At 38.7% G+C, this 25,712-nt stretch overlaps 1 protein-coding gene across 2 annotated transcripts; it reads left to right on the top strand.

Annotated features, from left to right (window-relative positions):
• Positions 1–7,946: 7,946 nt before the first annotated feature.
• On the top strand, positions 7,947–15,518 carry RERGL (RERG like). 2 transcript variants are annotated; one of them, XM_002196547.6, is made up of 5 exons: positions 7,948–8,261; positions 8,353–8,409; positions 10,605–10,678; positions 12,092–12,240; positions 13,345–15,518. In XM_002196547.6, the coding sequence occupies exons 1-5, from the start codon at positions 8,000–8,002 to the stop codon at positions 13,625–13,627; spliced, it is 825 nt and encodes a 274-aa protein (XP_002196583.5). In that variant the 5' UTR covers positions 7,948–7,999; the 3' UTR covers positions 13,628–15,518. The 2 variants fall into 2 exon arrangements, with proteins under 2 accessions (XP_041569626.2, XP_002196583.5); XM_041713692.2 differs by lacking the exon at positions 8,353–8,409 and having other exon boundaries at positions 7,947–8,261; positions 13,345–14,040.
• The last annotated feature ends 10,194 nt before the right edge of the window (positions 15,519–25,712 follow it).

Consider the following 25,712-nt stretch of genomic DNA (forward strand, 5'->3'; position numbering starts at 1 on the left):
GGGGCTGGAGGGTCCCTCTCCTCACAGGGCAGGTGCTGCAGGTCCTTCTGGCATCTTGGCAGTCTTTGCTGCACTTACTCCTGTCACTCTGCGTTCTTCCAGGGGAAAGGGATGGCAAAACCAAAACTGGCTTTCCAGGCATGGTCTAGTGAATGCTGAGCAGAGGAGATGATCCCTTCCCATAAGCTACTGTCCCTTCTCTGCTTTTCCTGAGGATGAGTGCAAAACACATCTTTTCCCTATCATCAAAAGCTCTATGACATCAATCTCCATGATCTCTCAAAGATGGAGAACACTTTCAGAAACCTGGGATGCAGAAAAGCTCTTCCCAGAAACCTGTTTAGCTAAAAATTTCCCCAATTCTTCTAAAGCTCTTCCAACTGCAGGCTACTTTTGAAAAGTGCAGCTTTGTCCTTCATCCTGCCCATGGTTACATATTCCTACATCCTTCTCTATCCCACTGTTTGGGATGCAGTGTTGGGTCAATTCAGTTCAGTGATTCAAGATAAAACCAAATGCAAAACCTTTTTCCAGTTCATTTTTCTATCATAGCAGCAAACTGATCAGTTAAGTCAAGGGGTTATGAGACCATAAGATTGAATTCTACAGAAATCACAAGAATTCACAGGAAGAAACAGAGAGCAGAGTTGGATGTAAACAACTTTTTATCAGCTCAAGATGAGCATTAAATCTTTCCTTGAGTGCTTTCCTGGATCTAAACCATGGCAACCACAGAGCTAGAAACAGTTCTGTATTTTCCTGCAATGTTTAGATTCTGATACATTCAGCATATTGTATTTGAAGTGTTTAACATCTCCCACAGAACAAGCTGTGCATAAATGTTGACTATTTTAATTTTTTACTTTATTCTTCTAATATGTATTTGCCATAACACAATGTCTGCACTCTGAACTTCACTGTAACTAATCTAGCAGAAATTAAGAGTTTAGTAACTGCTTATTAATGCTTATGTTGTGACCTAATAAAAGCCTAATCTGAAATATACTTACATAAGATGCCAGATAACTCACAGACAAATATTTTAATACATAACACAGGCAAACACCAAAAAATGTATTAAATATATAGCAAGAAAACATGAAGTCTTTGAAAAGAATCTGTGTCCCTCCTTCTCACATCTTACAATGATTCAAGTAATGGATTTATAGCAAGATAAGCCTTGCTGGAAAAAAAAACCAAAACAACTCTGCTTCATATATAATGTTCAAAGATTTTTCAGAATATATCTACAATCAAAAAATGCACAAGGTCTGATTTTGAGAGTGGGGAGAATTGACAGTGACAAGGAACACGCTCAGCTGGAGTCTTCCTTCATCTCTGAACCCATGGAGGCAACCTCGAGCCTTTTTTAACTATTGAAAGAGCTGACATTAAACCTGAAGGGCCCCAAGCAGTGGGCAAGACCTTAGAGCTCACCTGGCTTCCCTTGCAGATCAGCTTATCTCAGTGCTCACTTGAGATAAGGACATTTGTGCCAGCATTTTACTGCAGAACCCTTAAAAGGCTGCAAATTCAAACACTGCTTTATCTCCCCGTAACTTATTGAAGAACTTTCAGCAGGACTTTCATCACAGTGCAGACTCAACAAACATCAGTGACATTTTCAGTGATCACTGAAAAGCGTTGGCCATCACAGCAGAAATAAGTTGGGTGTCATTTTCAGCCCTAAACTTTAACAGGGACTGGCTCTTCAATCCATTTCAAAGTTCACTGTGGTCTGGTTTTCCCACTTCACAAGCTTCTAATCTAATATTTTTCTTGTATCATCTGTTTCCAGGTCCCTTTTTCTTCCATGTACTTTAGGGGAAAACCATCACTTGTGGTTCCCACGATTTTTGTATATGGGACATCTGTTTCTAGACTGTAGGAAAAAAAAAATATATACATTGTACTAATTTTTTAATATACTAAATTCTCTTCATATCACAAACCCCCTATTCTTTTCCTAAGTGATTAAAAAAAGAAAAAACACCAATTAAAATTATTTCATTAATTAAATGAAGCACTATCTTTTTGTTCTATTCTAAAAGAAGTCAAGTCTTAATTGCTTGTACAATACAAGTTCATAATTTGTTTTCTAGCTGATAGAAATTATATGTTTTTTTCAATATGTATTTTTGTGAGTGTCATTATTTTCTGACAGCTCATTAGTTTAACCTTTTTTTCCTTTTTTTAATTTTTTTTTTTTAATTTCTCTTTTTTACATGTGAACATCCAAATGAGCAAACCACCAGAAATTGTCTGTGGTCATAATTTGTATCAAATCAGAGATGGAAATTTATGTAAGGGAAAAAAACAAAAAAAACAAAAAAACAAAAAAAAAAAAAAAAAAAAAAAAAAAAAAACCAATGTACCAAATAACTTGGTGGCAAAGGTTAATCTTCCCTGAAATGTCATGGCTTCTTGCAGCACTTTTACCACAGCTGGTTTTGGTTTGTGAGATTTTTTGGGGGGGCTTTGTTTGTTTGTTTTTAATTTCTTATATAAATAACATCTGTGACAGAGAATAAAAACTGGTTTCATCCCTAAAGAGTTTTGCAATCCTGGGATGTTAGAAGCAGAATTTAAAATTTTAAAGTGTTATTTGATTCAAGTCAGGTACTTGAGCTTGGGTTTTTTTAAATCTTAAATAAATATTTATCTATCACAAGAGTGTTTAATTATTTTAGGATGATATTCCCTGTCTTATTTTAAAACTTTAAAACTTTTGCTAAGCATATCTGGAAAGTAACTATTTTTCTTCAAATGCTAAAAGAGGGGAAAAAATCTCAAACACTTAAAATTATCTCAGTAAGCAATATTCCTTTCTGGCAAATTCCAAAAACAGAAACAGATTTCTTTTTTTTTTTTTTTTTGTTTTTAATTTCTACTGAGATTATCAATAACTTCCTCTGTATACAGTGTTAAATTTTTAATGTCAATTACAAAAAAAATTAGTATAGAACATAATTAAAGAAAACATTTTTTTTTTCTGTTACAAATAGAGTTCAAAATGAGAAAACATTCCCCTAGGCACTAAAAATAAAAATTGTAATTTTTGTTTTTGGATTTGGGCATAAGCACCCTCTGAGAGAATTCAGCTTTGCAACTCACATTTTTCTGAACTTGGATTAGGTTAAATGTGTCAGGATTTCTGTTTTCTAGGAAAATTCTCTTATATGAGACTCAAGCAAAGCAGAATTCTGCCTAAAATTACAATAATTATATATAAGGAAGATATATAGCATTTAAAATCCCTTGCCTCATGTCATTAACACCTTAATTATCCAAGAAGGATTTTTTAAAGCTTTCATGTGGCAGTCTAAACCATATGATGAGAATATTTTAATGCTGTAATATTTGCATTGCAGTGAAATGTAGAGGTCTTTATCTTGTGCTAGTCCCTTCACAGTTACACACTCAAAAGATAATCTGTGTCCTAAAGTTTGTGTAAAATAGATGTCAAACAGAGGGTTCAGGTATGTACTTAAAAGTAAAAAACTTAAAATCAGCTTGATGCTTTAGCTTGTGCACTAACAATACTTTATCATTGAGCAAATATGTAATTTCTACTACAAAAATTCCAAACCAAGCACTTTCCCATGGCCAGCAAGATAAAATTTCAGTCCCTTAACAAAACAACCTGCCTCTAAGCATTTTGAGGAGGAAAATGGCATATTTCACCTCTTCCACTGCACCACACAAAGAGAAACAACTGGGATGATTTCTATAAGCTTTTCTTGCTGTCGTGAATAAATACCTCTCTGTATTCCAGAGAGGAATGTATCCAAGCCTATAGATGATGAAAACATCAAATTCAGCTGAAAATCCTATTCTTCTTGTGTTAGTTTTGCTGTGGGTTTAGACACACTGGCCTTGTTGGCCAGTTTGTGTTTTCATGTTAGAGTAGCAGATGTAAAATTTAGAACACCCCACCTGAAGATTTGGTGGAAAGTGGACTTTAAATATCTTACCTGGGAGACATCACTTCAGAAGCCAAGAGGGACTAACTCTGCAGGGACACAGAGCTCACCAAATTATAGAAATTCTATGCCAAACCCAGCAAACAGCAGCACCTGCTTCAGCCAGTGGTTCCCAAAGGAGCTCTTTGGATATGTACTCCCAATTCCACCTTCTTTGCAGCAGCCAAAATGCAAAGTACATGTTTTTCTGATATTAATTTTCTCCACAAGAAGCTTTTCACTCTCAGAGGTCTTGGCATCAAGCTACAGACATCTACAGAACTGGGGATGAAATGTAAAGTGATGCGTTTGACCAGTGACCTGCAGAACTCTGAAAACTTTTAGCCTAAGAAATTCAAAATCAGTCCTCTACCACGTTCACTGAAAAGAAATTAATTTCTTTGGTTAATCATTTCTTTTCTTTATGCCTGTTAGAAGTCTACTGTTTTCACAGCAGAGCCTTACACATGTAAACAAAGTTTATTCACTTGTCACTCGAGCAGCACAGATTTCACTCATTTTTGGCCACCAGACCTGAAACTCACATGTAATCTTCTGCTCACCGGAGAGATGAACTATTTCCTGTGCACCTCTAACCTTACACAGATGGGTAATGAAGGTGAAACCATTCCAGAACAGACAGATTTGGGAATGGAAAGAACAGAAAGTGATATTTGTACAAGTTGCAGGTAAGGACAGTCAACAGTCAAAGAAAGCAAGGCAATTTAAAGTGGCATCACTACAACATCTACCACAAACTTCTATGTGCAAGGCCAAATCTAGGCAAATAATTCATAAAAATGTATGTATGGCCACTTTGCAGCATTTCTTCCAGCAAGTGATTCTTACCCTCAAGCTTCATGCTAATCAAAACTTTTCAACAAGCTGATCGATGAAAGTATTCACTACAACTTGAAATGGTGTTGCTTAGACAGGTGAGCAGCTTTAGCTGTGAAGTTTCATGTGGGTGTTGATGTAGAAGAAATTTGATATTTGTCCTACATGTGTGAAGAAATTAAAAAATCCCTGTGTATGCTCTTGTAAAATGAAAATACAGCAGTAATAATAGAATACTGATAGAAAAGTGGACATTCAGGAGTTCCTTCCATTATAAATTTTCTCAGTTCCACTTGGTTCTAGGAAGGGCTGGAGAAAAATAGTCTTTCAGAAAATAAATGTTCACATTGTTTAGTGTTCAATTAAACTTAATTTCTCTAATGCTTTAAGCTATATGCATACCAAATACACACAACAAATAATCTCAGCCGTCTCAATATTTTTTTTTCTTTGTTTTACTAAAAGAAATAAAAGTCCCAGGCAGTACATTCTTTAACATGTGCAATAGCCTAATTTGGTCATCATATCTGCTGTTTAGGCAAGGGATGTGTTTATGTAGTTAAGTTCAAATAATGAGAACAGAGACCTGGATTCTGTTCTTCCATTTTGCAGAGGGTATGAAACAAGAATTTGGACAACTCACATCTCAAGTACAACGTTTAGTACCACAGCATTTGATTTTTAACAAGCTGCCATATCCTCAATAATGATGCTAAGGTTCCTCTAAGTTCTCTGTCTTGTTGCAGTGGTTTCAATGTATATGGAATAGCAAAATATCAATTTGTGCCTTTTGCACTAATATTGGCTCAAGCCTAGTCCTCTCAGCGTCCTGCTATTCAAAAGCAAATGTTAAAACAGCCCCAAAAAAGTCAGGCTGAAGTTCTTTTAGACACTTTAGTAACTTTTGTCTTGTGAGCAAGCAATAGCAGAGCAGGACAAGGGGGAATGGCTTCAAACTGAAAGATAGTAGGGTTAGATAAGATATCAAGAAAAAATTCTTTACCCCAAGGGTGGTGAGGCAATGGCACAGGTTGCCAGAGAAGCTGTGGTTGTCTCATCCCTGGAAGTGATCAAAGCCAGGCTGGAAGGGCTCTGAGCAACCTGGGATAGTGGAAGTGTCTCTGCCCAAGGCAGAGGGTTGGAAATGGATGATCTTTAAAGCCCCTTCCAACCCAGACCACTCAGTGATTCTGTGGAAAAACCTCCACTAAGCAAAACAGATGACATATCCTGTGATATCCTCTGATCATATCTCCGGCCCTGAGCAACTTTTAAGCAGGGACTTTAGTTGCATCTGCCTGTTAATTTTGAAATCTCTTTTCCTACAGTAGGCATTTCCATCAGCTCTAACATACATACATTCAAATACCTCACCTGCCTGTTTTCCTGAGCTCATGGAAATCTCTTGTACCTGGAATACCCCCTGGAATACTGCAGCAGTGCTTTATTGAAATAATTCTATGATTCACAACAGCTCCATCAGAAGAGAGTACAAATATCAGAATAAGTATACTAAAGTTATATAAACCAAATAAAATAAACATGAACAGAACAAGTATAAAACCACAACCTGGATGTTAAATCTCTTATTTCAGTGGATTAAGTAAACCTTTGCACAGATGTATTTGGTGTATGCTCAGAACCAAACAGACATTAGAGAGCACTTGAGGAACCTCAAAAAAAAAGAGGTACAGCAGACACAGGGAGTCTTTTCAGGGGGGTTAGTCCATTCTTCCTCATCTTCCACATCTATAGGATTTCTCTATTTCATATTTTCCCTTTCTACAGTTGTTCTGCAAGTCTTAGCCTAACACTGCAACACACAACTCCAAATTTAAATTCAATAAAAACATTCTCCGGCACAAAAAGGCAAGCCAACAGAAGTTTTGTACAAGATTAGAGCTTTGGGGAGACTTAGATGAGAATTTTGAAACCTGAGGTGGAGAACACACAAGTGCAAATCCCGTTTTGTTTTTTTTTTAATAGCAAGTTAATAATAATATTTTTTTTTTAATGGCAAGTTAATCCCCAGAATCACTTTAAAAAAACCCTAACAAAATGAGCAAAAAAAAAAAAAACCCCAAAAAACACTTTAGCTTCTTCACTTTCATATTCCTGGTAGAAAATGATGATAAGCCTGCAAAAAAAAACTTAGAGCAAAACCAAACACACACACACACACACAGAGGTTGGGTTTTGGAATTTTGTTTGTTTGTTTTTTTGTTTGTGGTTTTTGTTGGGCTTTTTTGGTTGGGTTTTTTTTTTTTTGCTTGTTTTTTCAGGTTTTTCGGGATTTTAAATTTTTTTGTTGTTGTTTTTCATCTGTTTGGTTTGGGGTTTTTTGGGGGGTTTTGGGCGTTTTTTTTTTTTTGTTTGGTTTTTAGGTTTTTTGGGTTTTTTGTTTTGTCTTTTTTTGGGTTTTGGGGTTTTTTTAATTTTTTGTTGTTTTTAATCTGTTTGGTTTGGGGTTTTTGGGGGGGTTTTGGGCGGGTTTTTTTTTGTTTTTAGGTTTTTTGGAGGTTTTTGTTTTGGTTTTTTTGCGTTTTGGGGTTTTTAAAATTTTTTTGTTGTTTTTCATCTGTTTCGTTTGGGGGGTTTTGGGTTTTTTTTGGTTTTTAGGTTTTTTTTTGTTGTTGTTGTTTGTTTTGTTTTGTTTTGTTGGGCTTTGGGGTTTTTAATTTTTTTTTTGTTGTTTATCATCTGTTTGGATGGGGTTTTTTGGGTTTTTTTTTGGTTTTTAGTTTTTTTTGTTGTTGTTGTTGTTTGTTTTGTTTTGTTGGGTTTTGGGGTTTTTAAATTTTTTTTGTTGTTTTTCATCTGTTTGGATGGGGTTTTTTGGTTTTTTTTGGTTTTTTTTCTTTTTTTTGGGTTTTTTTGGTTTTTAGGTTTTTGGGGGTTTTTTTGGGGTTTTTTGGGCGTTTTTTTATGTTTGTTTTTTGGGTTTTGGGGTTTTTATGTTTGTTTTTTGGGTTTTTTGTATGATTTTTTTGGGTTTTGTTTTTTTTATGTTTGTTTTTTGTGTTTTTTGTATGATGTTTTTTGGGTTTATCTCTCTCCCTCCCCCCTTTTTTTTTTCTTTTATTTTTTATTGTTATCCTTTCCCCCCAATCTCCTGAGCGCACTGAGAGGAGGAGGGAGGCGACCTGCAGAAAGTTCGCGCGGCGGGGGACCACCGAGGGGCACTCGGGGGGAGGAGGAGGATGAAGAGGAAGAGGAAGGATGAGGAGGCGGGAACCTCTCAGGAGCTGAAGAGGCCGAGCCCCACCGCGGGGAGCTGCACCTCCCTCGGCTGCGGCGGGCGGGGAGCCGGGAGGAGGCGGGATTGGGGATGCGGGATGCGGGATGAAGGATGCGGCATCGCCCCGGGCGCTTTAAAGGCCGGCGGGCGGCGGGGGCGGCGCGGCGGCGGCATGAGCGAGGTGAAGGTGGCCGTGCTGGGCGGCAGCGGAGCCGGCAAGTCGGGTAAGGGCAGGGCAGAGGGGCAGGGGAGGGCTCGGTTTGGTGGATGGGGAGGCACAGACCCGCTGATGTTGGCTCTGCTTCCCTCCCGCAGCGCTGGCCGTGCGGTTCCTGACGCGGCGCTTCATCGGCGAGTACGCGTCCAGCGCCGGTGAGCGGCTCCGCGGGCAGGGATGCAGGGATGCAGGGATGGAGTAATGCAGGTTTTTTTCCCCTCAGGCGTCTCAAGCACTGATTTGATGGGGGATTTGGGTAAAGCCGCGGTGTGGCAGAACTTTCCGGGATGATGGGAGTTTCCCCTCCCCCATCGGGAGGTTCTGGTGGGGTGTGAGCGCTGGGGAAGGGGGAAAGGGCGAGCCGGGGGTCGGGGAGGGATCGCTGCTCTCAAAGAGCCTGGGGACGGGAAGAGGAACAGGCTGCGAGTAGGGAGAGGGTGGGGTATGGTCAGCTCGATCAGAGAGAGCAAAGGTATAGACAAAAAACCCCCAAAACATCACCTGTTCTAGCGAATATCCCTCCTCGGCTCCAGGGGAGAGGGCAGACAGATGGTTTATTGGCATGGGTGGTCAATCAAAGCATAACGCGAGGCAGGGAGACGCTGCTTTGGTGGCTTTGAGGAAAGCCTGGCTGTACACAGAATTAAATGTCACTTCAGTGGCACAGAGAATATGCCTTGTATTCAAACATTTCTAAGTGTTTGAACTTGGAAAGTGGCAAAGTAGGACTAGGACTTTTACATCCCGAGTGGATATACCATTCAGCTTATACACAAATAACTTTAAAAGTGTGCTGCCATGCCAGCTGATGTGCAGAAGTCTCAAAACTTAACGAGGCGCAGAGATTGCCCTCTACCCCACTCTGCCTGCTAAAAGACTCTCTCCACACTTTCTCCCCACCCCCCCTCCCCCAGCTCTAGTGATCTGTAAATAACAAAGAAAAAAGAAATAGCTGAAATGCATTGAATATATCCAAATGAACTTATTCTGAAGGAAGAGCTACACTTGTACATGTGTGCTCTACCATTACTTGTTATTATACAAACACAGATTGAGCAGTTTGTATCCCTGCTGGCTGCTCTAAGCTACCACTTGTAAATTATGTGCTCTCTGTGATCTATGTGTGTTCCAAGCCACCTGCAACCAAAACCAGGTTCTGTTCTCAGCCTCCAGTACTGCAAGACATGTAAAAGGCGTGTCAAACCCCCAGAACATTTTCATTTTTTAACAAATATTTGTTGGAAGATAAGTTTAGCACTGTTTGTAGAGATGAGGAGAGTGGTAATGGGGGGTGGGGAGGAGGGGGTAAAATAAAGTTCATGCCACTATTAGTGAGTCAAAATAATAATTGAAAGTTTATTTAATTAAATTAACAAGCAAGGGGCTGTAGATTTTATACCCCGAGATACTTGGGACTGATAGTTTTTCATCAGATGAATTCTTAAGATGAGCAGGAAGAATGCTGAAGATGCTGAGTTCCAGAGATCACAGAGCTATCCATCATTACACAGTTTTAAGTGTGTTTTTTGTAGTGTCAACACCAATTCTTGTCCCTGTAGTTCAGAAAATGACAAATTATTGTGTAGAAAGCCTGTTGGCAACCACAAACTGGTTCCACTTGCTCAGAACATCCTGCTGCTTTAAATAGTAGTGATGGTGTGTCTGCAGTAGAGTTCCCAGTGTTGCCAGTGCTGGTTGAGAGTCCTAAATCTGAGACACTGCAGAAATATTTTTGGACTAGATCCTAAGGACACAGTCCTGTAAATACTCTTGGTCTAATGCTGCCTGGTATGAGAACTCTTAAAGAACCAGAAGCCATGGTAAATAAATATTATTGCTAAATAACGACTTTTGTGCAGCATCAGAGCTGCACATCTTATAATCCTGAGCCCTGGTGTCAAGCTGAATGATGATCAGCATTTAGCTGATTGTGAGGATTGTGAATTCCCCTCCATTTTGGGAGAGGAAAAGCAGGGTCTGAAAGTATTCACCCACCAAGACTTCAATGGGAGCACCACAGTGAAATGGTGTTGGTCTGCCTAAGGGGTTGATTGGTGAAAAATTCAATAAGTTTGTTGCCAGTATGTGCTCAGAAAAAAAGGCAGACAACCAGCCAACAAAACCAAAACCACAAAAAAAAAAAAAAAAAAAAAAGTCTTCCCAAACAGCCTTCCTTACCTGCAAAGAAACCAGATCAGTGACAAAAAGATTCTAAATGTCTTGAGAAACCAATCAAATAACCAGTATTCATGGAATCCTCAGTATTATCAAATTTTACTGTTGCCTTTTCTTTTCGCTGTCATCCCCAGTCAGTAACACTGATTTTCTTTGGATAATATCTATCTGTTAGAATGCATCTACACTAAGCACTTGTGCCTGGATGGGAGGCAGATACACCTGGAAATTTATGATCCTTGTTCACAGGTAAGAATTTAGCAGGAGGAGGGCAAAGAAAAGCTGTTCTTCATTACCTGTGTATATGGTAAAAAGGGGCAAGGGGTTACAAACTTTTGGTTGTTGGAATTTGTGCCTGCTGGTTTTTTTTAAAGACTGAAATTTTGTAGTTGCTGGGGCTTGGAATTACTGAGTTCTTTCCCATTTCATCAAAGAAACCCTTCCTTGCTGACATTTTCTGCAAATACATTAGGATTTTGGAATAATAGTAAGAGAAATAACTTATCACTTTTATTTTACATAGATAAATACAGAGATAAGTTATTGGATTACATGGAGTTTTCTCAAATACCCTGAAGGAATGAAATTTAGCTTATAAAGCAAACAGTTTATTAAATGGCTGCAGAAATGGTCAGAGTACACAGGCCTGGAAGTAAGGCTTGCATCCACAGAACAATTTCCTTTTCCAAGGAAAGCCATAATGCACATTGACAATTAAAATCTAACCACAGTAAATCATTCTGAAATAAAGTTTTGTATTAATTTACTTAATTGACAGGATTAGAGAGACTTAGATACTGTGCAGCACATATTTGTGCTAGCACTCTCTGAACTGTCTATACTTATTTTTTCCCCCTAGGAAAAAGGCCTAACTTTAGCTGTTTAGCAAAGTAATTTTTTTTTTTTTCTCTGATCAGCTTCCAGTTTTTTTATCTATTTTAGGTCCTATGGTCCTTCTAGCTGCTGCCAAGTCATGTGCAGGGAAAAGCTAATTTTAAATAGTTTTGAAATGACACTCCTTTGCTTAATGGGACAGTTTAAAGCTGTTGCTTTCTGGAAATCAGAAGTGTGGCAGTTTCTTGGTGTGAAGAGAGTCAAGGATTAATATAACCCTATTATCACTCAAGTGACTTTAGTCACTATTTTATTAAACTCAACTGCAGATTGAAAGAACATTTTTTTCCCTAGCTCTTCAGAAGTTTAACATATGGGTAATTAGTGTTTGAAACATGAACAATTCCAAGAGGAAAGAAAACAAATGAAGAAAATCATTACGCTTACTGTAGTTAGAACATTAGGAACAAGCAAATCAGAGCTGTAACCACAAAACACACAAATGCTGATGGCTCCTGCATGTTTCACTCTCATGTAACCCTGCAGAATATTGAGCATAAGCAATGGCTGTACAGTTTGTGTAATTTGACTGCTTAAATCTAGTGCAAATGTTTCACAATGAACTTGTGAGTGATCCAAAGTGCCATTTTTGAAGCTGGTTATTTTTTAAGGCTCTTGGAGCAGCACTAGCCTGATGGCAGCACCTAAACCTATTAAATATTTTCTGCACTGAAAGTTACTGCGTTCTCCCATTCACAGCGACAGACAAAAGGCTCTGGAGTGACAAGAGTAACATTCTTTTTCCGTGTACTTTTGAACCTCTTTCAGCCCCAGCAGGGGAAGTTCTCCCTGACAGATGAGCTCCACTGGGCTGATGGCTTTATCATTGTTTACGACATCAGCGACAGAGCATCATTTGCCTTTGCAAAAGCGCTGCTCTACAGGATCCGAGAGTCTCACATAGGAGTTTGTAAAAAGTAAGTGGCATTATTTATTTTTTTCCCCCCTCAGCAAATGTAGAGAAAAGCTGAAAACCCTTTTGTGAGCTTGCAGCAATTAAAATCCAGCAACATCGAAGTGATGTAACTCAATGCCAACAATGTACCCGAGGGTAAAATGTGTGGTAAATTACAGTGTATTTTACTGTATCCAAACCCAAGTACATCGGGATTTTTGTTCTTATTTCTTACAAAACTAGTATTTAAATTATGGCCATAAACATTTCTGCTGTGATTTACATGGGTGAAAAAGCCTGGCATAGTCAGTCTGTGCTTTTACTCTCTCACTCAATTATCAATGGAGATACACAAATACAGGGGCTGAAAAAAGCATTTCCCACAATAAAGGAAAGTAATACCACAAATATCTCCTAAACTGCCCTTGGTGGTGACCCCAACATTATTTGTACACATGGGTGACCATATGGAAAGAAAGAAAGTACTTTAAAAAAAAAGGAATCATCAGAAGTGCAGGTGTGAGTGTGGATGGGGGTGTGTATTTCTGCATCAGACAGCTGAGGTACTTTCTAAATAAAAGAATGAAATCCTTTACCTGTATCAGAAGTGGATTAAAACCCCCATTTTTTGTCTGTTTTACTGGTGATCTTTCTTAATTAAGGTTAATTTCTGAAAGGAATAATTTTAGCAAAAGCTTGGAATTAGATTTCCTGTGTTTCCTTTTGAGTTATGCCACTGACACTGAGGTATCTCTCGGACTCTGTTCTGTCACCTGCAAGTGGAGATAATGATCAGGTTGCTTCTTCATGAAGTCCAGGCGCTGACAATATACTCAGCAGCACAGAGCATGAAACAAGCAGTGGATTCAAAAAATACACCAATTATTTGAGTAGAGAATACAAAAATTAAAATCAACTGGTAGAGAATAACTTGTCTGGAAAATCCTTTCACAAATGGAAAACTAGAATTCTTCATGGCAAGGTGACGGGGCTGGTTAGTTCATTTTGGTTTTTTTGCAGTGCCTGTTACCCTGAACATACATACTTTTCATACACACTGAATTTAGCACAGCACATGACAGCATTGTACATATCTTTTCTCTAACTGGAACCTTTTTCATTTCAGAATGGTCGAGTCATCAATATTTTTGGTTGGCAATAAACAGGATCTATGCCACATGAGGGAGGTTGGCTGGGATGAAGGACAGAAGCTGGCAATAGATAACAAGTGCCAATTCTGTGAACTGTCTGCAGCAGAGCATTATCAGGAAGTTGTGGCAATGTTCACCAAGGTGCTGAGGAGCATCACTGCCAATTTCAAAGTGAAAGAAAAGAGGCGACCGAGCGGTTCCAAGTCAATGGCCAAGTTAATCAACAATATGTTTGGGAAGAGAAGGAAATCTGTGTAAGAGATGGTTAGTCTTGACATTGGAACAAGCTGAAATAATGGAGCTGAGCTCTTGGGATTCACTGAATTTCCTCCCAAGGTCAATATGTGGAGGAGTAAGACAGTAGAAACCAAAGGTGAGAGATAGTATGGTCTACACCTAGAAGACCTGACCTTGTATTTCAGCTCTTCTGCAGATTTACTGTATAAGGCAGTGCCATTTAAACTGTAAGCTGCTTCAGGGGAGAGGTTTAGTCTGTATTTATTCAACACCAACATGGTCTTGGATAGAGCTTCTAGGTGCAACTGAGGTATAAACAGTCATTTCACAGACTCACTTCTAATGGAAAGTACCCTTAAGTCATCAAATACAGTCATTAAGCAAACACTACCAAGTCTACCACTAAACCATGCCCCTAAAGTGCCACCCACATAATATCCAGTAAACTCAGCATTGCTGATCAAAATCTTACTTCATAATTCTGTTTTTTCGTGTGTGTGTGCAAGAACATTTGCACTAAAGAAAAGCAAAAGTACTGCAGCTTCATGTGGTAATGTATTTGTATTTAACTCAGGTCATTGTGTGCCTTACACTTGCTGAAATTCATATGAATTAAATGCTCAGACACCAAGTCTACAAAAGGTATTTACCTGCAAAGCTGCCTTGTAGAGGCACCAGAAGTAGGGAAGCGGATACTGAAACAGGAGACAATAGTGCTTTATGTATCTCTTTTTTTTTATTCCAGGAGTGATGAGTGAAAGTAGAGAGGGTTGAGGAGTGTGGGAGCTGAAATGTTAGTGAAATGTTAATCAGTGAGCACTGGTTTGGCAAGGTTATTGTTGAGTGAAATAATTTTACAGCAAGGGCCAGCATAAGGCTTGGGTTGATCCCTTCCACAGAGCAGCTTTTTTAAGCTTTAACAAAAGCTTCATTAGCAGCAATATGGGTGTGACTGCTCAATCTCAGATGGCAGCAGAAGCTTGGAAGGCACATGGACTGGTAAAGAGCACAAGTTCTTTAGGATGTCTGCCTGGATCTAAAGGTCAGCCTGCTGGTAAGACCTGTGCTCACAGAGAGTGTTTTTCCTAATAACCAATGTCCTTACAGCTACTCATCGCTGTGGTATGGAAATGCCACAGTGAGAGCACTGAGTGCTGCTAGCTACACTTTTCAGATGTGGATATTAAACATCAGATGGGTTTAAATATGTTGTCATATTTAACAGTTGACATTCAGAGCTCTTACTCTAGACAGCTAAATAAGGGCTTAGCCCAGCGTGTTTGCAAGTGCTGTGCTCATACAGAAATTCTGAAAGGGAAGTGATCTGAAGATGAATTGCTGCCCCCTACCCACTCTAGGGGACAGCTGGGATTCAATCTTTGTAGGATGCTGAGCTGAAGCCTACCTCTGCTCTGAAATTTTACCTTCATTGAAACTAGAAAGTTTCAGGTCATTTTTTTTTTTACTTTCAGTTTTTGAGTGTTCACCCATAAGACAACATAAAAAGGTTATGTATAATCTTAGCAGTAAGGTTATAAAATAGTACTAAAGCACATTTTATTGTGTTGACCAAAGATCACATTTTTTTAAAGCAAAAGATACTGTTTATTTCACTTGTTATAAGGCTACAAATACTGGAACATAGTACAGGCACAGAGCTGCTTTGTTTTTCTGCAGATGCTGCTCTGCCATATCAAGAGCATTGTATTTTAAGTGTATTTTAAGGTCAATATTTATGAGACTGAATGTGCAGATTTCTCATGTACACCCTTCAGCTTCCCAGCCCACACAGGATTCCAGAACTACTAACAGACAGCTGTAGCTTTACCTTGCTGTAGCATTGCCAAATTCCAGAACTCCTATTTGTATTTACTGCTCTGGTATTAAATAAATGGGATGTAAGATGGATGTATTAATGATTTTTGTTTTGTTTTCCCTTTACTCTGGTATAAAGTTACAGACTTTTTTCTTGACTGCTATAAAAGGGAAGCACTGTGCAGATCTGAAATTCAGACTGGAGGAGGTAAATCTGGGAATCAGCCCCTTGCACTAAAGCGAACTTCTGGCTGTGTTTGCTGAGCACAATGAAGAAGCCCTCACGTGCCTCTAAGCAGTGAAGAGAGCCTTTTAAAAAAAATGCTTTATCCTTTAAAAATTTTTCAAAACAGCCAGAGAGAGGCCAACTAGTTTTGTTCATATTCCTGGGAATGTGGGCTTTCAGACAGATGGAACCTGTGGTTTAGCCCACAGACTTTTTGTCTGTATGGAGTAAGTGTTGGAACAGAGAGTAGCTGTGCTCACCTGAAAACCACCTGAAACAGCTGGATCATCTAGAAACAGGATGATTAAGACTTAAGCTTACTAAAACACCCAGCAGAGACAAATTTGGTATTCTCAGCATTGGGATGTCACTTGTCTTTTATTGCTGATAAGTGCAGATGTACAAGAATGCAGAATTTTAAAGCAGATACACATTCTCCCATTCTAAATGTATTTTAAAATAACTATATAGTATATATATATATATATATATATATATGTTTTGCTAAGTGTTCTCAGAGTTCTAACAGAGAAGGCAATATATTAACTGGCACAGCCACATTGCAAAAAAGAAATTAGCAAGAACCCTGCTTATATAAAGAGTAAATGATGTGTGATGCTCAGCCTTGACAGTGACATCGCCTGGAGCATATCAGGCTCATTGAGGAGTGTGGAAATGGAGCTATTTGTGTTGTCACATGTTGCTTCAGCACACAACCCCATCCTTTCTCACCAATATACTTTGAATTTGCTGTACAAGAATTAAAGGTTTCTTACTGTCATGCCTAGAAGTCCTTGCTTATATGAACTTTCTAGTTGCAGAAGAATTTTGCCTGAGAAATGTGCTCAGAATTGATGTTCTTTCTCCCTGCCTTCAATTCATTTTTACTTTGAAACTGACATAGAAGCAAAGAGATTCTGCTGGAATATAAAGGTAATAGCCCCTGGCTCCCAACTGCTGTCTCTCAGAGCACTTTCAGGGCTTTTTGAAGCTCTTTCTCACTATAGTTTTGAAATAAATAATTTAGACTAATACCACCTCAGCTCCTTTTCCCACTGTCTTCTCTGTATGCATTAAACTCTTAGAAAATTCCACTGAAGTCATGTTCACAACAGGGCAGAGGGGAAAATGTCACAGGAAAACTTAGAGCATGACACTCCTGGAAAAAAGGAATAATTAAGTGCAGTATTGAGTAGGCCAACCAAACATGCTGTACTCTGAAGACAAAAGTAACTACCATAGGATTTTTTAGCCCACTGCTAGAAGCTGGTTTCTGAAGGGATGGAGAAGAGAACATTGAGGCATATGGGGAGTGTTGATGCTTTTCCTTCTATCTGACTACATTGCTTTGAAGATGATACTTGAGGGGTGTCTGGGGTCATTGGCTTGAATAGTTGTGATCCTTTCACCCACAGCCAGACCCAAATCACTCAATGCTATTTTCAGAGCCTACACTAAAAAGAGGAATATGAGAACCACTCAAAGCAGAACTAAAGAGATTCAAGCACTTTGGAACATGTTACTTTTCCATCAGGATGCCTTTGGAACAGATGCTTTAGGCTAATGAGGTTTTATACATTGCTTATGGATAGAGGAACAAACACCAGTTCTGATTCAGCTGGAAAGCAATCCCTGCCTATCCACTCTGAAGCAAGAAATAAATTTAAAAAATAAAGAAAAAAGAGAGAGAGAGACTATTAGAACAATCTAGAGCAATATTAAAGTGTGCATTAAAACCCATGAAACCTCTACCTCCTGCCCATGGGAACACAGGCCTCTTCATATCCTTAATGTGCCCCTGGGGAATGAAAACAAGGGGAAGCTAAGTTTTGATGTGCTCTTCAGCCAGTTTGAAGAGCAAAGCCTTTGTTTACATGCCTAAAAGCACACCCGGACACTGTCAACTTCTATTGGTTTAAAATTTTGGGTTGATATTTTCATAAAGAAGCACTGTTGTAAATGCCAATGTCTTCTGTTGTGTTGATTTGGATTCTTCTCTCCCCAATAACTGATATTATGTGAGACAGGCAGACTATTCTGGGTAGAAAGTTATTTTTAAACAGGCATTACTCTTTTCCAGAAACAGACTGTAAATTTCTGTCTTCTTTTAATTGCTTTACAAAGTAAATTGAGTCCCTCTGGTAATATAATTAATATCCACATTTAGCCCTATATATTTGACATGACTTGAGCTATTTACTGCTACATTCATTTTTCAAGACTGGCTCTAGGAGTTCAGATAGGCATTTAATTACTGCTGAACTCTGGGAAATAGCCAAAGTTTTTCCAGGGAGGTGTCTTAGTAGTGAGAAATCCATATCACAAACAAGATAATTGGAAAAGAGTGATCTCTCTGAGCAGGTTTTTCTCCTTGTACACTCCTCATATTAAACAGTAAAGTGTCACTATACCTATACTATGTAATGCATTGAAATAAATAGAAAATAAACTTATTTATAAAATAAAACATAAAAGAAGCAGAAATTAAAACATCTGATCTTAAAATAGCAAGCATTGTGGTGAAGATTTTGTTTTTAATAAATACAACTTTTTAAAATAGGCTTCACACAGGATTTTGGTTGCAGTATAGTTCTTTTATTTTCTTTTTATTTTTATCTTTGTGGTTTTGTTTGGTTTAATTTCTTTTTACCCCCAAAGCGACTCCTGGCTTTCCAGAAGAATTCCCTCCCAGAATAAACTTTATTTTAAAGATGCCGTGAGCTCCCTGAAAGTTCAACAAACTTTTGTGGCGTGCCTTCTAAAAGTAACCCGCTGTGTGAGGCTGAGAATCCCGACACTTTTCCTGCTTCCAACATCTCCCTCTCGTGGCGTTTTCCCCACACTTCATCCCTCCTCGCTTGAAACATCCCTGTTAATAAATCCATGAGCACCGATCATACAGTACAGGTGAAACCCCTCCTGCCTTCCAACACTATAAAATTTTGCAGTCGATTTTCCTGTGTTTAACAACGTGAAATCTCATAGGCTTAACTGGACAGGGTTTATTAGTAAAACTGCGGGTCTTGGCAGCGTTTTTTCACAACTGACCCTGAGTGTGGCAAGCACATTTCTCTCCCTCTCAGGATTTTTCATAGAGGTGCACAGAGAGAAATGAAAGAGAAAACAATTTCTATTTCTGCTCCTTGTTTTTCCCATGTGGAATGTGTTTGGAGAATTGTTTACCTGGGGTGATTGCTTGATTGGATTCAGGTGAGGATTGTTTGAGCCTGATGGCCAATCCAACCCACCTGGGGCTGAACTCTCCAGAGAGTCCAAGTGTTAGAGTCAGAGAAAGTAGCTTGTAGTTTTAGTCTCTTCCTTTTTATATAGTATATTAATGTATTTTAGCCACAATTATAATAAAGAAATAATTCAGCCTTCTGAATTGAGTCAGACATCATCATTTCTTCCCATTGGGTTCACCTGCATTTACAATACCCAAGGTTGGGTTTGGCCAGCCTAAAACAGAGATCTGCTTCTAGATTCCCCCCTCGTCCATGTGCCTTTCTACCAAACACTTTACTTCATCGAGGTGATGCCTCAAATAATGTGGATGAGTCACCCTCCAAAAGGCATTAAAGTCTTCACCAACTCTAAGGGTAATTAGGGTTGGGGATCTCTGAAGTTAGGTGAGATGAATCATGTTCCAAATACGGCCTCTTGGGACTCTTTTCTAGTTATTTTGTCCTTCATCTTCAGCACTACAGAGCCCATCTGTCCTACTTTACCAATTCAATGGAGTCCCTATGGTTAGACAATTAACATCTAACTTGGGATGACCACTGGGTCATTTAATGCTAAATTTATTTCATATGATTGATCAGAGTGATGGATTACATTTGATCCCTGCTGCACTTCATGCAACACCCTGAAATCCAACTGTCACAAGTTAAATTAATGGATGAACTGGAACTGAGGGTAAGTTAACTGAGTACTGCCACAGGCTGCTTCCAAGCTAGCTCATTAAAAACTAACTAGCAGACCTTGATGCTTCACTGCAGTCTGCAGCAGAGCCATATTTTAGAAGCGTGGCTATGGTAACTCCAAAAATGTAAGGTGAAGCAGAAAGTTGAATTGAGTCTCCCGACTTCCAAGCTCATGATTCAACTAATCGGTTGTTTTCTGACTTGGAAAATATGTTTCTACAATTGAGTGTGAGCAAAGCTATTAGCTCACTTTGTGACTTATTCTGATAGCAATTACCAGCCATATGGGATGAATCAAGCTCATTACTTGCAAACAGACAGCATAAAATCTCTGCACCACTCATACCTTTATTTGCTGTTGCTCACGTCCTTCTCTTTGCAACTGGAAGATTTGGCACCAAATGGCTCTAATTCACATTCTTTACATAAACAGGGAGTTTAACTCTACAACCAAGTTGTTCAGTGAGTTGTTTTCTTTAGGCCACAGTCACACCAGTTTCTGAACACATCTCAGCTATTACAGAGCTACAGCACTCAAACATCAGAATGAGATGCCCAGCAGATGCATGCTGCTGATTGCCTTACCAAAAGTGCCAGTCATGGTTTCTGACTTATATTCTAAGAAATTTTTTCCAGTAATCTTAAAGAAAATGCACTTTGAAACATGACTTGCTCTTTCAAATGTCTCTCACAGGTTCAGAAGTTGTTGGAGGAGAATGTTCTGACAGGGCAGTTCAGCAAATGTTCATTGGGCATCTAGGCTGAAATGTCCTTTTCCACATTTTCCAACCCTATATATTTAAATCAGTAAGATATAACAGAAATTGCTTCATAGTTTCTTTCACGGGAGATATTACCAGGGTAGCATCTTTTACTTTGCAATGAGATGGCTGAATTAAAAAAAAAAACTAATTTAAAAACAGTCCTCATCTACAACAATGGATTTTTAGTAATGTCATTTGCTGGCATATGGCTAGGCCTTATTCTTCAAATTCTGTGCCTGAGAATGCCCTCAGAGTGAGCTTTCCTACTTATTAACCACAAGTCACATAGGTAAAGGTACTTGTGGATAAGGGTTCTTGTGATTGCTGGGCTGATCTAAATGGATGCACAATTACATGATTAAATACAACATCATATTTTACTAACTACATATAATTTTGGCTGTCACTCAGAATTCAATTGCATTAGTTGATTCACTAAATGACTGAGGCAGCCTGGGATCTGTCCTATACAGACCTTAGGGAATACTGCAAATACTGAACTAAATCACATAACTTATCTTAAATGCAAATGGGATGGCTTTACAAAGAACCTAATCTATACTCATCTTTTACTGTATTTGACATCTCCTTCTGTTTGCTTACATTTTGGATCATTAATACAGATTTACAAACCTACACTGTTCTTCCTGGTGCTCTTTCTCTTTCCAAGCATAGAGGGTGCATGCAGTTAGGCCTGTGTTAAAAAGCAGGCCAGAATATGCAAGTTAGTCTGTCCTGAGTGGTCCAGTCTGGCTTCACAGAACAAGTTAACTATTTTTTTCCCCCATATGACCTTTTAAACAGTTCCTCCAAAGAGATTTTCTCTTTATTCTGCTGTAAATCTCCTAGGAGTCACACCAGCTCTGCTCTGCTTAGCAAGTCACTCTTTCCTCCTTCCTGTTGGTTCCTCTCAGTCCTGCTTCAGCCTCTGGGTCTTATTGCAAAGAATTTAGTAGCAGGCTCTGATTATTAATGCATAAAACAGATACAGTACAGCTTATGGTCATATCCTGATCCATGTTTGACATAATGCACCGATGCATGTCTGGGTAGCATGGGAGAAACATTTCCCTCTCTCTTCTCTTTTCTTATGCACATGCAATAAATCTGTTGTGGTTTTTGGAAGTCCATGCTAAAATATTCCAATGCAGATATACCCATACAGGGGTTTGACTAGGGCAGTACACAGAACACTTTAAATGTGTGTACCAGGACTTGTGAGGTGTGCAGAGATAACCAGATCATGCTTTGGAACTTCTGCATTTCCAGTTCTGCCTCCTTGGCTCTGCCCTGCTTTTCTGAAATTGCCATTTCTCCAGACCCACAGAGCTACCTTGTACCTTTGGAAGGAACATGCACACAGCCTTTAACCCAAACCTTCTTTTCCCCCAGCTAACTCCCTCCCTTTACCCAGCTGATCAGAAGAGATGCAAGTCTCTGTTTTTAATTTGATTAAACCCGGGGTCAAATCCCCCTTGCTGTTATTCTGGAACAAACACAGAATGACTCCGGGTTTACAGTGCTACAAGTGAGAATTAAATTATGCCCTGAAAATTCATTTAAAAGTCTTTCAGACACTTAAACAGATGGATAAATCAAGCACAGATTCTCAGGTCAACCCCTACCAGAAGGCATCTCTCATCTGACTTACGGTAGAAGTAAGATGCTGTGATAGCAGCTAACAATAGAAAGGGAGTTACACTAAGGGTGGGGAACATTTTTCCCTACCAAATTCACATGATTTAATACAGGGCTTGCAAAATTAATGGCGGCTTTGAGTGATACCTGTATGTTTTATAGGTTTATAAATTGATTGCAGTAAAATCTTATACATCCTATATCACTAGGTATTGTTTCAGCCTATTACAGGAGATATCTATCTAGAGTTGACTGAATTGTATTAATCTGATCCTAGTTTAATGATGCCTTAACATTTTTATGGGAGAATTTAATGTTTGCAATATCCATGTTCCTTATTTGAAAGTGTGACTTATAGGTTCTCATCTCCCTTAAATTATGAAATCCTTCAGCTAATAAAGGAAAATGATTATGGTTTGCAAAAAAGGCAAAGTCATTTAACAATCCATATAACTGTCTATTGTAGGTCTTTGCATAATAATTGTAATTTAGCTATTAGAAGTTCTAAAGGCAGTTATCAGTCATATGCCGCAATTCTGAGGAAATAAGTGAAAACTCAAATTATTTTAGGACTTTGTACTTTCCAAAGGCAGGGAAAAAAACTAACAGAAATCAATAATACTTTTCATAATGAAAAAAAATGTTCTATTGATATAACCAGTTGTTGGTGGCAATTTTTCTATCTATTCAATATTAAAATGTTCAACGTGTCCCCATTTCACTATCATAAGAGGATCTTCATTTTATAAAGATAGTTCTATGAGCAAAGAAAGCCAAGGGAGGAATGGAACCTGCAATTCTTGATGCCCAAGAGTTCTCATTTTCCTCCTGGGCACTTGAAAACAGGTGAACAAAGAACTTGGACGGGCTGTAAACCTGGAGAATAGTTAATTTTGAATTTTAAATGACAATTAAAAGTTGACTTCATATCTAATGTATACCATGACTATTTCCTGTACCGTGACACTGCATACTTGAATCCAGCTTATCAAACTGGTCAACCAACTTTGTGTCCCTCCAGAGAAACAGGCTGGAGTTAGCTCAACACAGGCCCATGAAGATGACTAATAAAGGCACATGACATGTGAGTAGAGGCTCATGGAAATATTTATCCTGACTAAGAGAAGGGAAAGAGAAGGATAAGGAATTAAATTGCCAATTTCTGCTACCAGCTAGGGGGCTGTAGATATTCTGAGATGCATACTGGCAGGATACAGGACAAAAACACAAGTGAGAGTAAGGAAAATTCCAACTGGATGTGTGGAAATAAGTTGAGAGAAACAAGTTTTCTGGACAGGCTGGAACTTCTGTCCTTGGAAGTGTTCAAAACTTAGTTGTGAAAGGCTCTAAGAAACTTTAACTCTCAGCAGCCTGGTCTGAAGTGGAAGGTGTCTCTGCCCATGGCAGGGGGGCTTGAAACTTCATGATCTCCAACCTAGGACATTTTATGATTCCAAATTAATCTCAGATGGAGCAGGGATTGGAGTAGAAGAGTTTCATCTCTCCTGTCCACCCTGTCCTGTATGATTCTGCTCTACACATCCTCCTCCTTTTCTCACCTCTCAGAGCTGCTCCCAAGCTCTGAGCTGCTGGGAAGTTTCTGCCTGTGTAAAAGAGAGTGATAGAAGGAAATTTTCTGTGCACCCCCTGGTTGGACAATACTGAAAAATATTGCCAAGTCCTTAGGAGTACTCATGGAGATGTGTCTGGCTATATGACGGCTACAAATTTCTCCCTCTATCTTGCAATTTCATGTTGCAAGGATATTTATAAAGAATTTCAGCCGTGCTCTAATGAAAGCTAAGGTGAGCCGATGAAAATTATCTAAATGAGTATTTCTTAAACAGTACAAAAATAGGAATCTGTTATTGCATGATATTCAAAATCCATTGTGGTAGGATAACTGCTTTCACTTCAGCTCTGACATTTGTCCCACCCCACTTACATTTGGCATACAGCACAATTTTTGTAGCAGACCCAGAGGTCATGACACAAAATTGACAGAAGTGCCAAGCACACAGCTATTAGCAGACACTGTAGCATGAAATATCTAGAATGAAAGCAAATCTTGACATTCACCAGCTACCTATAACACAAAGTACTGTCTAACAGACCCAGATATAGCAAAGACACACTTTCAGTGCCTCCTTTAACCCCTGTATTTACTGTAGTTCTAACTATCTGTTGTCAGTAAATGCTGCCTACCGTGCCCACCAATTGATTTCTGTAATGACATCTTTAGATGGATCTGCAGAACATGCTGAGAAAACAAGTGGTAATGGCCTGACAGAAAATGCATCACTTCTGTGAATTGCTCATCCTTAATTAACTTAAAATAGGTGTAAAACATCCAGGCAAGTTAGAATGAAAAAGATGCCAGGCTACTAAATGTGAAGGAAAAAAAAAAAAAAAGCAGCTCTTTTCATGCATCCTGTGGATGTTAACTCCTTTGAGGAAAAACGGCTTTGAAAAGTCAATTTGTTCCTTACCTCTTAAGAATTATTTCACTTATTGTTACAAAAGAGTCTGATCTATCTTTTCCAATTATATTCTCTGCTTACATCAAATCCAGATATGCCTTCTGTAAACGGTTCTGCATGTTGTATGTCTTTAAAAAACCCCAAACATCAACAACAAAAAACTTCCCAAACACCGAAAACTTTATATTTTGAAATAAACATTTAAGCTATTTAAAAGAACCAGTTTATGCGGTCTGTGTGAGTATTAAGAAATAAAACAGTTTCAAAGGACAGCCTTTGATAAAAGCATGATTACAGTTTAAAAGGAAAAAAAAAGGGCTCTTAAAATGTCACATTTCTACTCAGAAAAAGCATTCCCAGTGACTTCTTAAAGCATATAAGCCCTTGCTGCATCAAAAGAGCTTCTGTAGGAGCCTCAGACAATTTAAAATGACACGAAGTTCTCAAGCCCACAGCAGATGTGACAAGGACAGAGAGGCACTTCCACCCACCCACCTCTCCTTTCTAAGAGGACTCTTCCAAATTGTCCTTTGCTCTACATCAGCCTCCTCTCACCTGCATTATTCTTGTTGCTTTTAATCTCATAATCTCATTTTTTTTTTCCCCTCTCAGATGACTCAAAGCAGGACCCCCAGCAAAGATGTCAGCACTAGAGGAATTATTGGGGGCACAACATCTAGAGAAGGTTTTATGCCAAGTTTGGGTAGTGAGACCCTCAATCCCAAGGTGCTGGAACCACTGAAAATCTATTAACTGGCAGAAAGGTGCTGTGCTTTGGCTTGCACAACTCAGGTTCAGTGAATGTTCAGAAACAGCCTCAGTCCTTCCTTCAGCATCATGGAAAAACTGCATCTTGGTTTCAGTGGGGCTTTCCACTAGTGACTGCTCAGTAATTTTGGGTAAACCATGTTCAGATTTTTTTTTCCTTATATGATAATATGTAGTAAGAGAGAGGTACTGAATGCACATCTTCTCACCCAACTGTTCTGATTTAGGCTAATGTAATAGACAATTGGAAATTGATTACGTTAGATAGTTAAGCCATAAAGCTCCATTTAAATATGATGGGTAAGAAACTAGGCTATTAATAATAATTATTGCAAATGTCACTGATTTCAGATTATAAAACTTAATAGCCTATCACCATTAAGCATGTGCTCTCCATAATTGCACTGTGTACCAACATGTTCTCAATTCTGTTTCTGTGACTCCCTCCAACATTCTTTTCAAAACTCTTCCTTAGAGAAAAAAAAAACA

The sequence above is a fragment of the Taeniopygia guttata genome, chromosome 1A, assembly GCF_048771995.1.
Source record: "Taeniopygia guttata chromosome 1A, bTaeGut7.mat, whole genome shotgun sequence".
Taxonomy (NCBI): domain Eukaryota; kingdom Metazoa; phylum Chordata; class Aves; order Passeriformes; family Estrildidae; genus Taeniopygia; species Taeniopygia guttata.

Bases quoted from the DNA above. Each gene is read 5' to 3' on its own strand.
- RERGL (XM_002196547.6), top strand. From the start codon at position 8,000: ATGAAGAGGAAGAGGAAGGATGAGGAGGCGGGAACCTCTCAGGAGCTG. The intron at 8,410-10,604 runs GTGAGCGGCTCC...TCTATCTGTTAG, and splicing joins CGAGTACGCGTCCAGCGCCG to AATGCATCTACACTAAGCAC. The intron at 12,241-13,344 runs GTAAGTGGCATT...TTTTCATTTCAG, and splicing joins CACATAGGAGTTTGTAAAAA to AATGGTCGAGTCATCAATAT.